This window comes from Phalacrocorax aristotelis, chromosome 8 (assembly GCF_949628215.1).
Source record: "Phalacrocorax aristotelis chromosome 8, bGulAri2.1, whole genome shotgun sequence".
In the NCBI taxonomy this organism is placed as follows: domain Eukaryota; kingdom Metazoa; phylum Chordata; class Aves; order Suliformes; family Phalacrocoracidae; genus Phalacrocorax; species Phalacrocorax aristotelis.
In genome coordinates, this window is record NC_134283.1 from 21984495 (window position 1) to 21999758 (window position 15264).

At 47.0% G+C, this 15264-nt stretch overlaps 1 protein-coding gene across 2 annotated transcripts in view; it reads left to right on the forward strand.

The window, feature by feature from the left end:
- Nucleotides 1-15264, forward strand: part of WDR59 (WD repeat domain 59) — a 50346-nt gene that overhangs the window by 24486 nt on the left and 10596 nt on the right. For both annotated transcript variants that reach the window (XR_012662068.1, XM_075101760.1), the window contains exons 13-18: nt 426-550; nt 1442-1606; nt 2418-2513; nt 3944-4100; nt 5377-5446; nt 5738-5891. Coding sequence is in view for 1 of the 2 variants with exons in the window: in XM_075101760.1 (XP_074957861.1) it covers nt 426-550; nt 1442-1606; nt 2418-2513; nt 3944-4100; nt 5377-5446; nt 5738-5891 (767 nt within the window). In the remaining variant the exon portion in view is untranslated. The remainder of the gene's footprint in view (nt 1-425; nt 551-1441; nt 1607-2417; nt 2514-3943; nt 4101-5376; nt 5447-5737; nt 5892-15264) is intronic.

Sequence of the window (15264 nt, forward strand, 5' to 3'; positions counted from 1 at the left end):
GTATGAGTCCCAAAGACCAGAGCACCTCCTGGAGACTGCTTTGGCAGCAGTTTTTCCTGCTGAACCGAGAGGCTCCAGTTCAGCTGTTCATGACTCTGGCAGTACTGTGTAGTGAGGAGAAGGGGTCTCAAATGAGTAGAGACAGACTGTTCAAGGCTGTACAGAATACAGGCAGCTTCTGTAACCTTCCTGGGAAACCTGTGTGCAGACAGGTTTGGTTTTCTGAAGAGCAAGGCTCAGAAGCCTGCCTCCAAACAATAGCTGAGACCCTCCAGCTTGCAGGTCTTTGCCAGGTAAAACTCATACCTATACGTGCCAGAAGACCAGAGGACAGCCTGCTGTCTTGGCCGCCTCCTGGCATCGCGTGCCAAAGGTTGTCGGTCTGTAACAGCTTGTCTCAACCTGTTCTCCATCTTTCCTGTTAGCCTTAAAAGAAGATTTCCTGAATGATCCCCTGGTGGGAAAGAAAATGGACCAGCTGGGGCTGCCCCAAACACTGCAGCAGGAGTTTTCACTGATTAACGTGCAGATCCGAAATGTCAATGTGGAGGTAAAGAGTTTTCTTTTTCTGTCTTGTTAGGGTGGGATGTGGGCAGGCTGGTTTATCAGAGCTTTCTGGGGGGAACCTTTTTTGCTGCAGTGACTGCTGACTGTAAGCAAGGTTTATTTTGAGCTGTAGAGATTCTCTTGGCCAGGGGCAGTAAGAAAGAGGATAATCCCAGACACTGGGAATGAGGGAAGTATTTCAGCACAGTAAGTACACTGGCTCTGGTCCCGAGAAAACTGGATGGTGTTTTCCCCTCTGCCTAGACTGCAGAGTGGAAAGTGACTTGTTCCACTACATGCAGCTGGTCTCATTTCAGCCATTCCTGAACCTGATCTGCTGATCCCTCCCTATCCTGCAGTCTCTCCCCAAATTTTGGCACCTCCATTGCATGCCAAACCCTCCTTTGTGCTTGGAAGGTGGCTGGAGGCACAGCGCTGTACTGGGATGAGAGGCCCGAGGCAGCTGCCTGTCTCCTTTCCCAACCCTGTGGTTTCACAGCTCATGGCATGATCCTGATGTAGTTTTCTGTGACAGTTCTGTATGATCTTAGATCGTGCCTGTTACTGCTGCACTGGGCCTGGAGCTCTCCACAGCCAGTCGAAGCGGGCTGGGGTGCAGTGGCTGTGGGGAGCAGAGCCTGATACCTGGCGCAGCCTGGGCTGGCTGTGGTCTCCAGATGCTGGGATGCTGGACTGGCAGTCTACTGGTGTGAGCTGAGTCCATCCACATCTGCCTGGGGTTTTTTGCTGTCACTGTGTTCACTGCCCTTGAGAACAGCATGACTTCATCTTATGGGTGTGCAGAGGAATCAGCCCCTCGGCATGAATTTAAGCTTCTAAAAGTTTAAAGGACCTTGGAGATCTAACTACAAAGCAATTGCTTTTTCTCACACAGATGGATGCAGTGAGTCGTAGCTGTACAGTCTCGGTGCACTGCGGCAACCATAGAGTCAGGATGCTGGTGATGTTCCCTGTCCAGTATCCCAATAATGCTGCACCGTCCTTCCAGTTCATCAGCCCGACTTCGATCACTGCCTCCATGAAGGCAAAGCTGCTGAAGGTATGCGAGGAGTGTACGCTGTCTCTATAAATACGCAAATGCTGGACACTTGAAGTCTAGCTTACTGACACAATAAAACATACATACCACAGGTCACTTTGAACTGATACATTGTAGAGCACCTAGGATGAGGTTTTTGTTGGGCTTGGAGCCTAGTATTTGCCTTTCTCCACTGGTGTTTTTGAAGATGTGTTCTTCATAGCTACTGTATTCCTGTGTGATGTGTATTGCCTGAGGATCCCTAACATCCTTCTCCTCGCACAGTTGGCCCCAACCCTGTAATAGACAAAATGACCAGCTAAGCATCCAGCTGCAGAAAGATAAGATTTTTGAGCTGGGATGTTGCTTCCTGCTTTCCTGTACAAAGTATTTTAAAAATGAGGAGACTTTTTACACAGGCCCCACTAATTCCAGATGAGGTGTTTGATCATCTGGTGTAGGAAGTCCTGTTGCTGATGAAATCCCTTCTCCAGCAGCAAATAGATGGATCAACTTGGGTTCCTTCATGAAAAATAACTCATTCAATTTGTCACAAACTGGTGTGGAACATATGGGCTACAGTAGTGTAGAAGCACAGATCCTGGCTCTGAGTGTGCTTGAATCTAGGTGGGCCCTCAGTGCTTTGATCAAAGCTTACAGTCATTCCTCAAGGCAGACAGCACACCAGTGGGTCAGTGTGGCTCCAGTGGATGTTACGGGATGTCATTGGCCTCTCTGGATCCTGGCATCTTAGTTGTTCTGCAGACCGAAAAAGATGTGGGGAAGGTATGGATGTAACCATGTTTCAAGCTGCATCTTGTATGTATTCCAGATATTGAAAGACACTTCTCTGCAGAAAGTGAAGCGGAACCAGAGCTGTCTGGAGCCCTGCCTGCGTCAGCTGGTCTCCTGGCTGGAGTCTGTTGTGGTATGGAGCACTGCGTGGGCTTTCTCCCCTGATTTGTTTTCTTCTCCCACATCCCACGCTTCTGACTCTGCAGTGGGAGTCCGGCCTCATTAGACATGTAAATAGACCCCTGTGACTGGCCGTTACATTTGTGTAAGCGCTTCTGATTAATGTTGGAGAAAACTGAGCAGATGATTAGATGTGTTTTGTTTCCAAAAATCAGGCCCTGAAGGTTTGCTGCTTTGGGGAACTCTACATGCTCACTGGTGTTCAGGTTAGCAGGAATGACTGGGGGTTGGAACATCCCAGTAGTGCATGGTAGCTTCCCAGCTCAGAGTATATCAGACTGAGTGCGAGGGCATGGTTATCATCTGTGAGAGAAGATGGGAGGTCTAAGGGAGCCAATGGATTAATTCTTGTCTGAAAGGCTGTGGCAGATGTCTTCACCTCCTCGGTTCTAGTCAAAGATCCTGCTAGTCCTATTCTAGGGTCTGTTTTCTTCCCTCGCACAAAGAAAGTGTGAAAGTCTGTTTTTACTGAAGCCTTGTGCTGAGGTTTTGTAGGGATGACTCTGCAGATAAATCCAAGTCACACTCTGCCCTTAGCTGAGAGATTTGTGATACCTACACAGCATCCCAGTGTCAGGCGTTAGGTCTCTGTGTGGGTGAAGTGTACCGGAGCACGTGTTTTTAGTGTTCAGGAAGAGATTGGAGAGTCTCCTCAAGTTTCTTTTCCAAGAGGCTTTGTTTATTCATCACAAATAAAGGGCTTTTTTTTTTTACATGGAAAGGCTTAATTCTGTTTGGTTTCAACAGTAATGTTATAAGAGTGGGAACTTTCTCTGTTGTATGGAAATTTGATTCAAGCAAGGCACTGCTGCCTTTAAAGAATTCCTTTAAACCTAAGCTGTAGTACACTCTATCCAAATAAATGTAGATTTCTGCCAAAATTCCTATGGATAGGCCTGAGGTCCCACAGTATTTCACACCACATGCCTTCCTCACTTCAAGTCTCCCAGCCTGCATTTGACCCCCCACAGTCATGTGATATTCCTACTTAAGGAGTCTTGTCTCACTTGCATCATTGAGGTATCCAGTTTAGCTCAGCTGCCCGTGTTGAGAGTCATATCCAGAATCTGAAGGTCAGAATTTCCGTATAGTTTCCTGCTATTTCACCCCAAGTTAAGCTCTGTAATTCAACATCGCTGTGGTGGGAGAGAAACCTCTGGACAAGCAGCCAGAGAAGCACATTTACCTCTGTAAGCTCAGAGGTTAATGTGCTTTCAAGTGCCTTTGCCAGAGCCAGAGCAATAACCATGCTCTGCTTGACCTGCTCTAGCTCAAAGGGCAAGCACCTTCTGTGAGGCTGCTTGGCACTGTGGTGCCTGGTGCTCCAGCTGGGTTTCCTTCCTGTGGCAGCAGGAGTGTGACCTTGAGTAACTTCTGTTTCAGAACCAAGAGGACAGCACATCCAGCAATCCCTACGCTTTGTCAAACTCCGTAACACCCCCCTTGCCCACGTTCGCCCGGGTCTCCAATGCCTATGGCTCCTACCAGGACTCTAACATCCCATTTCCACGGACCTCTGGAGCCAGGTTCTGTGGTGCAGGTTAGCCCCATTGCTGATAAGTTACAACAGCTACCAGGGGAATGGACCTTTCAATATCGTGGGGAACACTTGCCTCTGAACAAGATAAGGCTTTGGCCACTGCCATGCAGTGAATGATGGTATTAAAGTAGCAATGTTGTGATAAATTTATAGATGATGAGACTAGTTAGCAACTGTTTGCAGTTGGTGTTGCATGTGGGATTTTTAGGATTTAGAAGTCCAGGACTAGTTGAAGAGATGGCCTTTGGCGTGTGGTATGCCAGAAGCATTGACGGACCTTTTACAGAAGACTGGAAATTGCTGTTTTCCTTGCCTAGTTCTCTCCTACCAGCTTCAAACTGCTGGACATACTCTGATTCTCAGTCTTCACAAAATTAATGTGATTTAGGATTGAACTTAGCCCTTGCTGAAGCCATATTCTTGGTACTAACCACTCTTTCTCATTCTGCACCCTTTCTGTTGTCCAAAGCGGCTTTCCCACAGTCATTGGGAAACTTCTAAATGGGAGATGAGGTACAATCACGTCCAGGTTTCTAGGAGAGTGTGTACCGTGCAAAGATCTTCCTTAAAAAACAGGTTACGGTCTGAGTAAGAGCTGTTAAGTTTCACTGAGGTCTTTCAGATGCAAGCATGGTTCCTCCAGACCTGACTGCATCCCAGTTCAAGCAGTTTTTGAAAGCCGCTTTTCATACAGGCCTCACTGAATTCCTAGCAAAAGTGAAACAAGTAGCATTGCATTGAATAGGCTCGGTGAAACCTGTGAAGTCCTGAAACTCTTGCAAGAGTGGGTGGCTGGGGACACTTGAGATGCTAACAAATGGGGTAAGGCTGTGAGAGAGTGCTTTGGAGTTGGCTTCAGATAGCTTGGGTTATCCTGTTGAAGGGGAGAGTTGTACAAGCTGCAATGTTTTTTCTGCATAGCCAGACATCACCTCACTTGCCTCTGGAGTATCAGTGCTTGACAAGTTCTGGTGAAGAGTTAAAATATGTATTTGCTAATTTTCTTTTACTGTCTTTTCTCTAACATCTGTAAGCCACTTGAGATGGTGCTTGTAAGACAATCACCTCAATGAAACTTGCTCTTTAATGGGTTTGCAGGGAGTGTATTTGGGTTGCCATGATGTGGTTGTCTACTTGTAGTTTAAAAGTGCTCAGGGGGATAGGCACCCAGCCCCTTGACTCTGACACCTTAAATGACCAGGTTTCCCTGTGTAAACCACCCCTGGATAATGTACTCCTCGTTGTGTGATCTTTATGCCATGTGCTGTCTCTTCAGGGTACCTGGTGTATTTCACGAGACCCATGACCATGCACCGTGCAGTGTCCCCGACAGAGCCCACGCCCAGGTGAGTACCCTGCATTGCATTTGAAGTGTGCTGCTGTCATAGGCAGGAAAGCAGGAGAATATCAGATCCTACACTGGAGCTACTGACCCTCAGAAAGTACTGACCTCTAGTGTTAGCTGTGCCCTTGACACAGAGAGGCTGGTCCCTTACATCACTGGCCCTCAGCAGAAACCCCTTCCTTCCACACACCTGGAACATTGCCAGCAGCTTGGGTTAGTGGAGACGTCAGTGTGAGTCTCCAGGGCAGTTTGGTGGGTGAAAGCTTCTGAAAGTGCATTCTCTTGTTTCTAGGTCCCTGTCAGCTTTATCAGCGTACCATAGTGGCCTCATTACTCCAATGAAGATGCGCACAGAGACTCCAGGCAATCTGCGTTTGTACAGTGGGAGTCCGACACGCAGCGAGAAGGAGCAGGTCTCCATTAGCTCCTTCTACTACAAAGAGAGGGTAAGTACCAGACCAGACAGTCTTTCCTAACACTTCAGCTTTTATGACCTGTATTCCTTTCATCTAGCTGTGAGCGTTGCTGGTGACAGAAGCTTCAGATTCCTCTCAAGAAGGCATCCTTTTACAGGCAGCTCTGTAAAAATGTGACATGGATTTATCTCCTGTTAGTAACTTCTTTACTCATCCTATCTAGCGTTTGACCTGCTTATTTTGATATCTCTCTACACTGACCATCACAGCTTCCTGTCTCCCTTTGCACCACATAGGGTTAAAATCTCCCACTTAAGCAGTTGTAGTCTCCCGATAAGTACCTTTAGGCAACTCTGCTTTTCTCTGTACTCCCTGATTTATGTAAATGGAAAGGGTTGTGGCTCTCTGCAGATAACTGACAACCTCTCCTGGATTATGGGTTATATTTGGGTTATTTCTATTACAGATGTCTCTTTCGGGGATATGTGCCCCTTTGGACTGTTTTAAACAAAAATCATTCCTACATGATTCTCCAAAGATCTTCCAATGCATGTACTTCTGGTTTAGGTGTAGCTCTTGCTGTTGTTGCTGTTTACAAAGCAAGGCTTTGAAGGAGACAGGGATTGTTTCCTTCTGGGATATAGTGGGTGAGGAAGACCCACTGCTAATTGTAGGGTGGCCATAGGGTAGTTCTGAAGCAGCTGAGGGCCTGGTGCACCAGAGCAGATGCTTGGGAGTAATAGGCCATACAGCTTGCTCAGAAACAAACTCCCTGTGCTTCAGCAGGAGGTGAAGTGGCTCACAAAAAATATGGCAAGCTTCCACTAAGAGCCTGAGAATTCAAGACATTTGAGTAGTTTGCCCACTGTCTGTGCTGCGGGCAGGACATCTGCTGCAGCAAGAGAGAGCCTCCAGGTACCCCAAGGAAAGCCAAGAGCTGTCTGCACTCTGCTGCAGTGGAGCTTGGGAACTTCTGTGCTGGAAGCAGAGGAAAAGTCAGAGCCTTGAGCTCTTGTACTGAAAGAGGTCTTGATATTCCAGTAGTGCTAGGCATGACAGCCAACCCCACTGGGACTGTGTCTTGCTTACATGGTGTGAGTTAGTCATTACACCTACCAGCTGTGGGGCGAGCCTCTATCCCCATTGCAAGCTTTGCCTCCATACAGACCCCAGAAGGCTCTGAGAGTCCCAGTTCTATTCCTGTGCTCCCCCCCACCCAACTTCTTTTTGATGAGAAGAGAAAATGGTGCTGCCTGGTACAAGAATTTTACAGTCTGTTCTGGTCTTTGCAGGAGAGTTTATTTAAAGAGCTACCTCCGTCTTCTGCATCATGCTTGTCTCTGACACGTAGCTCTCCAAGATGACAGACAAGGTTAAAAATAACATGTGGAAGCAGCTTGGTGCAGTTTCATGTGGCCTGTCTCCCCAGCCTTTGTATTGATGGCAACAAGATTTTTGTCAGGGCCGGGGGGGAGGGGAGTCAAGAGAACAAAGCATGTGTGTAGCCATGTCTGCTGAAAGCCAGAGAAAATTCCTGTGTTTCTCTTTCCCCTGCCAAGCTATCTCCTCACATGCCGGGTTGGAAGAAGTGTAAGGGCTCTAGCAGGGAGCTAGTTCAAATGTTCTTGCAGATGAAATAGGTTAAAAAAAACCACCAAAACTGTCTCTTTTCAGCAGAGGTTTTCTGATTCTTCAGGAGTTGATGTCATGGCCTCTATTAGATCAATGCTACATTTTTTAATGTCATTTCATTGTGAGGATTTTAAAAAGCCTAAGCTCTGAGTCTAGCTAGCTCATTGCTCTGAAGCTTGGATTTTATATTTGCATTAAATAAAAGTTGAAATTTTGTGTGTTAAACTCTCATGTTACATAACTTCAGCCCCAAGCCTGAATTTGTCAGCAATAACCAGGTATTTAAATCCTGCATAGCAACCACTGGCATCACTACCATTAGCAAACAAATGGAATTTGCCGGTTGCTAGACAGGAAATATGTCATGTTCCCATAATGGCAGGGGAACTGCTGAATCCAGCAGAGATCTCCTTAGTAAACCAAAATGAAACTAAATCTGGCCCTGAGCCTTTCTGTGCTCATTTAAATGTGTATGTTTATATATAGACACACACATAGATCCTTCTCGCTTTTTGTTTGCACATGCGCAGTCTTCCTTTCTTCCTCCCTCTTTTATACTCCTCAAAAAAACACCCCAGAATAGTAGTCAGCAAAAAGGAGATGCCATATCTATACTGTGGCAATGCCATCAGTGATTCAAACCTGGATGTCTCATAAAGAAAGTGTCATGACTGGTTTTTTTGCCCCCCAGTTAAGGGGTCATTCCGGTGGGGACCTGGGGACAGCTCAGCCTTGCCTGAGGGACAGCTGTACACAGGGATGGTGACAGCAGTGTACTCATGCTCTGTGTCGGGGAATTTGGCAGGGCTTGGGAACTGCTGCTTCTCAGGACATCCGTTGGGCTTTGCCTGGCGCCCACCTGGTTGCAGACCTCTCAGGCTCACAGCACAGGGCTGAGTAGGCTGGCAGCAGTGGAGGCCTACAGGAGAGCAGGACTTTGTGGGAGCACTGAGCTTAGTTTTGCTTCTTCACTGTACTGAATTTCCTTCAACTAACCCTTTTCTCCTTGTTTTGTGAGGCCTGGTGGAGGAACCTGTAACACAAGGTTGCAGTCTTCTCCCCTCTCCTTCTGTGGGGCCCTGCAGCAGCTTCACCAATCGGCTCCCTGACCAAGGGGTCTGCCCCACAGTGAGGTGCAAGGGAGGGTAGGGGCTGAAGGCATGGCTGATGGTCCTGACCACCTATCATCAGCCAGAAAAAAATGTAAAATACATTGCAAAAGACACATATAACCCGTTTTATTGTGTTGATGCTTATAGAACTATAACAATTTTTTTCAAGTGAGTGCATAGTAATGTGCTTTGAGACATTCCATTTATTGTTGCTATAATCCTGAGCTAAGTACTTAATGAAACGTCTGCAAGTTCCTAATGAAAGCGTACTTTGTGGCTATTCTGCATAGTCAATCAGTGAATTTGATTGCTCACTCAACCTGAATGAGTTCCTCAACCCGTAATGACACTTTTCACATGGCCCTGCCAAGTAGTGGGGTCTCCGCATCTAATATCCAGAACATGTGGCTTTTATTGTTTAAAATTAAAGTGAACAGTTACAGCAGGTTCCAGTGAATGAAGTCCTGGATGATGCTGGATCTTAAATGGATATCTGAGTAAGCAGGAGTGTTTGTTTAGCTTCCTGCAGATTTCTGTGCCATGGCACTGGACAGCTGTGTTAAAAGTGCTGCAGTTTGCACTTAGCTGCCTTCCCTTTCAGCCAAGAGGAGTAATACTGGTTAGAGTAGGAGCCTGGCATGTGGAGCACCAGGGTGTTGTCCTCTGCTGACAGTTCATGGTACGAACAAGGTCATGTGAAGCAGTTGAGTGCTTCTTGCAATAATACAACTCAGTGTGGAAGACTTTATTCAGATTTGTGGTTGCCAAAGTCTTCCACAGAGGCTGGTGTGGGGCACAGACACAGCCGCCCTGGCTTTGCCAGGGCCGTAGGTAATGTTGTAGAGTACAGTTGTGTGTGGATAAAAGGGGGGATTGTTGTTTGCAACTGTTCGTTGTGTAACAGAACCATTGGGAACAGTATCTTTTACTCTGCTGGTTCAGGGCACTTTTAATTTCAGTTTATTTACCTTTGTCTTTAATTTTCTTGGTGTCTCTCTTCCCTTTTCCTGGGTATAATGTTTTCACATACAGATGTCTCCTCGCTCTGCCCGGCGACGTTGGTCCATACAAGCAATTAACGACTTCCCGGTACTGTGCGCTGTGCTAATACTGTCCTTGATATAATCCTGTCTTCTGCCCAAGGGCCCAAGAATAAAATGCCACCTGCCTGCCTTTGAGTAACCTGCACAGAGGTGGGGGACTTGCACTCCACACAGAGCCTAGGGCTTCAGTAAAAGTGAATGCACATGTAAGTGGACAGGAGCAGATGCTGGTTGCAGAGTACAAATACTGACCTACGACATGCCTATTTTACCTGGCCTAGGAGTCAGGAAAGGATGCGAAGGGATAGTTTGAAGTGTAAGAAGAGATCAGCCTCTAAGAAACAGAGGGTGCACTGCAGAAGAGCTGAATGATTATTATGATGGGACTGATATTAGAGCACATCCTTTCTGAGAAAGATGAAGCCTTGCTGGAGAGGGAGGATCACTTAAGAGCTGTGGAAGAAACAAACAGGTTGAGTTGCTGACAGCGATATGCCTTCTCATTAAAATGAGCTGCCTGTTCTCAGTGCAATGCACCATGAAGTCTTATTTCCTGGAGCAATATGTAGAATTTCTCCCAGTCCTTGGAATCACCACGCTGCCTTCAGTTGGAGTGGTTGTACTTCCAGCCACCCTGGCAGGTACTCCTGCCTCCTGGCACCTGCCCTTCTGAGAGTACTTTGACAGTGGTTTACCATTAGTCAGGTGCATGTGTCCCTCAAACTTGAACATCATTCATGCAAACATCTTGATGATATCAGCATTGCTCAAGCTGTGCTGTAAATTTGAGCAGTTACTATCTCATCACTCATTTGCCAAGCACAGGCAAAGCTTAGAAAACTCCATTTCAATTTAAAGATGATCTCGTTAGGTCCGTTTTCTTAATGTCTGTGTGAACAACTGTGTTTTCACAGCAACTGTCCTTCATGCTCTCTCTTCATAAGACAGCAGGGAATAAAATAGAATCCTGTAACGCCTAATTTAACTTGGTATAATAGGATCAAGCGTTCCTCATTACAACAGCTCTAAGACTATACTAGCAAATAATAGGTGAAAGAAATCAGAAGTAATTTACTTCATTCCATCAAGGCTTTTTGCAAAGAGCTAATAAAGAAATGTGAGCAGCGGAGGCAAGAAATCTTGGATTGGGAGCAGGCTGAAAGAAAGAAAACCAAGCAAGAAACTTGCCAGCTTGTGGAGTGGTAAATTGTGGTGCACAAAGGGCCACAGCTTAATTCCCTTACCACTAGCTTGGAAGGAGGAGCAAGTAGCAATGTGATAAAGTTATAATTTTGTGTAATGTATACTTAAAAAGGATACATGGATTAGTCCAAGCCTTGAAGGATTGATTGTATTTGTGGATAACCTTTGGACAAGGCAGACAACAGTGCCCAAGGCACAGATGCAGGCATGCACGAAGAGAAGCGTGCATTATTTGTGCAGACCAGGTGCCTTCCTTCTGGAAGAACAACTCAGCATTGCTCAGGGTGCTCAAGGCAGCAAGAGCTTAGTAAGTCTAGAAGAAGGAATAATTCCTCCTCCTTTCTAGGTAATGACTAGCCTCTGCTTCAGAAATGCCAGTGCTTCAGGGCAGGTGCCACCTATTAATTAATGGAAGCTACAAAGAGATATTCCTGCTGTGGGGCACTTGATTCAAAAGTGCCTCAGAAGTTTTAGCCCCTTTGTGGAAGTTGCCTGGTACTGTGGGAGATGCTGGAAATAGTAAATGTTGATTATTTTGAAGTTAAAATCTAAGCAGTGATGCATGACCTGCATGGGGGAGTTCATCTGTAGGCAGTTGTTCAGCATAAAGGAGCATAGCTTTCTGCAGGGAGGCAGCAATTTTTAAATTTTATTTTTAAAAAAGAATATTAGAAGCAGCTTGACCCTGACTTTGAACAGGTTTAACTCTTTATTTTGTAAATGCCTTATTGCAGCTTAATCTTTGGCATCAAGTCCATTCCCTTCTGTCTGCAAGCTTTCCCTTTGCCCTACTAACACCAGTTTATACCACGAACCCTGAAATTTTGCATATATTTATGTGAAACAGGCTCTTTACATTTCACAATGCTACTTACAGCACTGCCTGCCTCAGCAGGATCCAAAGACACACACACCCAACTGTGCAGCATCCTTTCCAAGCAGGCATGCAGCATTTTGTAACTACTTCTGCTGAGTATGCAGTGATGATAATGGTTGCTACGAAGCAGTTGGTGGCTTATTCTTGGGCTATCTGTTTCTACATGTAACCCATTTACTGCCATCGTTATCACCTCAGATTGCAGCAAGTACAGCCTTGGGTATGGTAGTGCAGGTGCAGTCTGGCTTTTTTAGTTATCATTAAGTGCTGTTCCCCGCTGTCACCTCCAACCCCATGATTATCATAAATGCTCTGGTTTCTTTCCTTCTGGTGCTCTGAGGAGCTGATGGTTCTTAATTTACTATCACTGTAGCTATTTTCTTTCTTTTCTTCCTCTCCTTAAACTCTCAGGAGCAGCTGGGTAGGTGCAGTTCTCCCTGGCATGGATTCTAGGCTGCAGGAAGAGCTAGAGATGTTGGGGCCAGTGCAGAAGACCTCTGTCTTTGACCTTCAGCTGTCAATAGTTAGCTTTGTGCATGCATATTGATTTCTGCTTTAGCTCCAACCGTTATGTTCCCTGCTTCCCCTTGTGACCTGTGCTCCAGCCCCTAGGAAGTTAGTTACTTTCTGTTCTACCCTAATGCCTGTGAGCCTCAATAAGACCTTTTTACAGCACCGTAGTGGGGGCTTCTCCTGGGTAAAGAGGTGAAGCAGAAGGGAGAGAGGAACTTTGTGGTGGACCTTGGCCAGACAGACCCAAGCTAGAGCTCACCTTGCCTCTGGTAATCCCTGTTAAAAGTACTCAAATACTACCTGGTGGAGAGCTACTCCTGTGATTAATGCCAGCAATTATTTGGTTCAAAATAGAGCTGCTGCTGTCAATGGAGATGGGCTTTACCTCATCCATGATGGTTCCCGTACTTCTGATCATAGTTTTTTTGAACACTTTGTTGCTGTAGCTGAGGCAAACCTGAACTGTAAACAAACAGTCATTTTTAATGGCAACCCTACATGTGGCTTTACGATTTTCTTCTGTCACAGCTCAAGGAGCAGGAAGTAGTGGTCATGGAAGTGTAGTACTGTCAGGGTGTATAGCCATCGACTGACTTTACTCCAGGAGCTGCGCCATTAAAGAATTAGGGCTTCCCTTTCTGCCAGTAAGTAGGCAGTATTAAGAGGAAGAAAACAGGATGATTTTGTTGTGAGTCCAAGTTTTCAGGGATTTCTGATACATTTAGTGTCTTCATTTGTCTGGTGATATGCTAACAGCAAGTAGTGGAAACCATTCATGGGATCTCTTTTCCATTCTCATCCTCATTTGCTGTCATTCTCCCCCCCAAAAAAAAAAGTGAATTAATTACTTGTGGGAAGTGATATGTGTTGTCCATGTTTCTAGTCTTTGGAAATGCCTGTTGGAAGGCTTCTTCAGTCTGCTTTTGCAGAGGGCAGGAGCAGTTTGAATCTGTTCCCGATGATGGGGCAGAGAACCTGCCTTGGTCAGAGGGAACTCTCCATTGGCTGCAAGTCCTGGGGGACAGCTGGCTTACAGATGGTCAGGAAGTGGCAAGTTGCTCTCCAAATTACCTGCCCAGCTCTAGAAGCCCTTGGTGATAGACCTGCAGAATGTGGTTCTGCATCTGCAGGCCCAGATTCAAATACCTGCTCAGACACAGCACAAATAATGGCTTTTGTTTTGAGAAGCCTGGTAGCCCTTCTGGGACAGTGCCTGAGCTCTTGTCCTGATGGCATGTCATTTTTCTGGGGCTCCCAAGATTTGCTCAGGTATTGTTTTTGGCAGCATCAGCAGCTCCTTGTTGCAGCTAGGACACAGCATTTGGCTGCCCTGACAAGGAACAAGGTACAGGTGCCACTGTTATTTGGGAGCCTTGTAATACAGCCCACGTCCTTCTGCACGGGAAAGATAACTACGTTTTTAGGTGTTGGCAAAAGAGATATAGTCTGCCTGACAGCAAGAGAGCCAGAGCTGATCTAAAGAGTGCCTTGATTAGGAACTGATGGACTGAAGAGAGCTTGGTCTCCCACTTGACCACATTTTAGCCACCTTCAACTGCATAGCGCTTCTCAGCTTGAGAGTGATGTAGCAGATAAATACTGCAGGCAAATTCTTCTTGGATGAATTAGGACTTGAGGGAGATGTGACAGAACGGAGTCATGCCCTACTCAGCCAGCTTTTCCATAGCACTGAATGCTGACAGCTGTGCTTCCACCAGCATTTGGGGCACCTCTGAATATTGGGCAGCATGTACACTCTGTTCCTTTTTACTTTGGGGAGTGGTGGAAGATCAGGGGAAGTGGTAATGCTCTGTCATGTGGGTGACCCTGGAAAAATATACCTTCACACCCTTGAAGTCGTCTTCTTTGCCTTCTTCACTTACTGTCAAGCCTGTGCTTGAGCCTCTGAGCCTCGGTCACCCGGTGTCCAGCGCGACCTCAGGAGCACATCTTTTTTGCTTCTTGTGGCAATTGCTAGTAGTATGCTCAGTATGGCAAGACCTCCTTAGCACATTGGCCTAAGCTTTGGCCAGGCAGGCAGTGAAGGAGGAATTATTTACTTAAGGTTAACAGCTTTTTTTTTAAAGGGAATTTTGTGTCTCTGATAAGCCTGCCCAGGTTCTCAAAGGACTGCACGATCATGGTCAAAGGCAGTTTGGCACCCAGCCATCCCAGGACTGGCCTGATACCCACAGTAAAGGTGACCTTGCTTGCAGGCCAAAGACTTGCCCTTCCTGTAGCCCAGCCTGCTCTTTAGGAGCACCAATGTGTTGCAGGTGTGAGCTCTGCCTGCCTCCTGGAGCCATCATCACAGAGCTCATTTGCTGGCCCCTTCAAAGGGGCTGTTTCCCTTCGGATAGGGGTGTAGGAAACCCCACCACAAGTGCCTCAGGACACCCTCCATGACAGCATGACCAGGAGACACTTCTGCATAGGAGCATGGATTCCGTGTGTCAGTGAGAGAACACGCCACAGGGGAGCAGCATTGCAAAGCATCCTTCGCTGCACTTAGGAGCCCTCAGCCAGTGCTTCCCTCGGTAGAGCTCCAGTGCTTCCCTCGGTAGAGCTCCAGTGCTTCCCTCGGTAGAGCTCCAGTGCTTCCCTCGGTAGAGCTCCAGTGCTTCCCTCGGTAGAGCTCCAGTGCTTCCCTCGGTAGAGCTCCAGTGCTTCCCTCGGTAGAGCTCCAGTGCTTCCCTCGGTAGAGCTCCAGTGCTTCCCTCGGTAGAGCTCCAGTGCTTCCCTCGGTAGAGCTCCAGTGCTTCCCTCGGTAGAGCTCCAGTGCTTCCCTCGGTAGAGCTCCAGTGCTTCCCTCGGTAGAGCTCCAGTGCTTCCCTCGGTAGAGCTCCAGTGCTTCCCTCGGTAGAGCTCCAGTGCTTCCCTCGGTAGAGCTCCAGTGCTTCCCTCGGTAGAGCTCCAGTGCTTCCCTCGGTAGAGCTCCAGTGCTTCCCTCGGTAGAGCTCCAGTGCTTCCCTCGGTAGAGCTCCAGTGCTTCCCTCGGTAGAGCTCCAGTGCTTCCCTCGGTA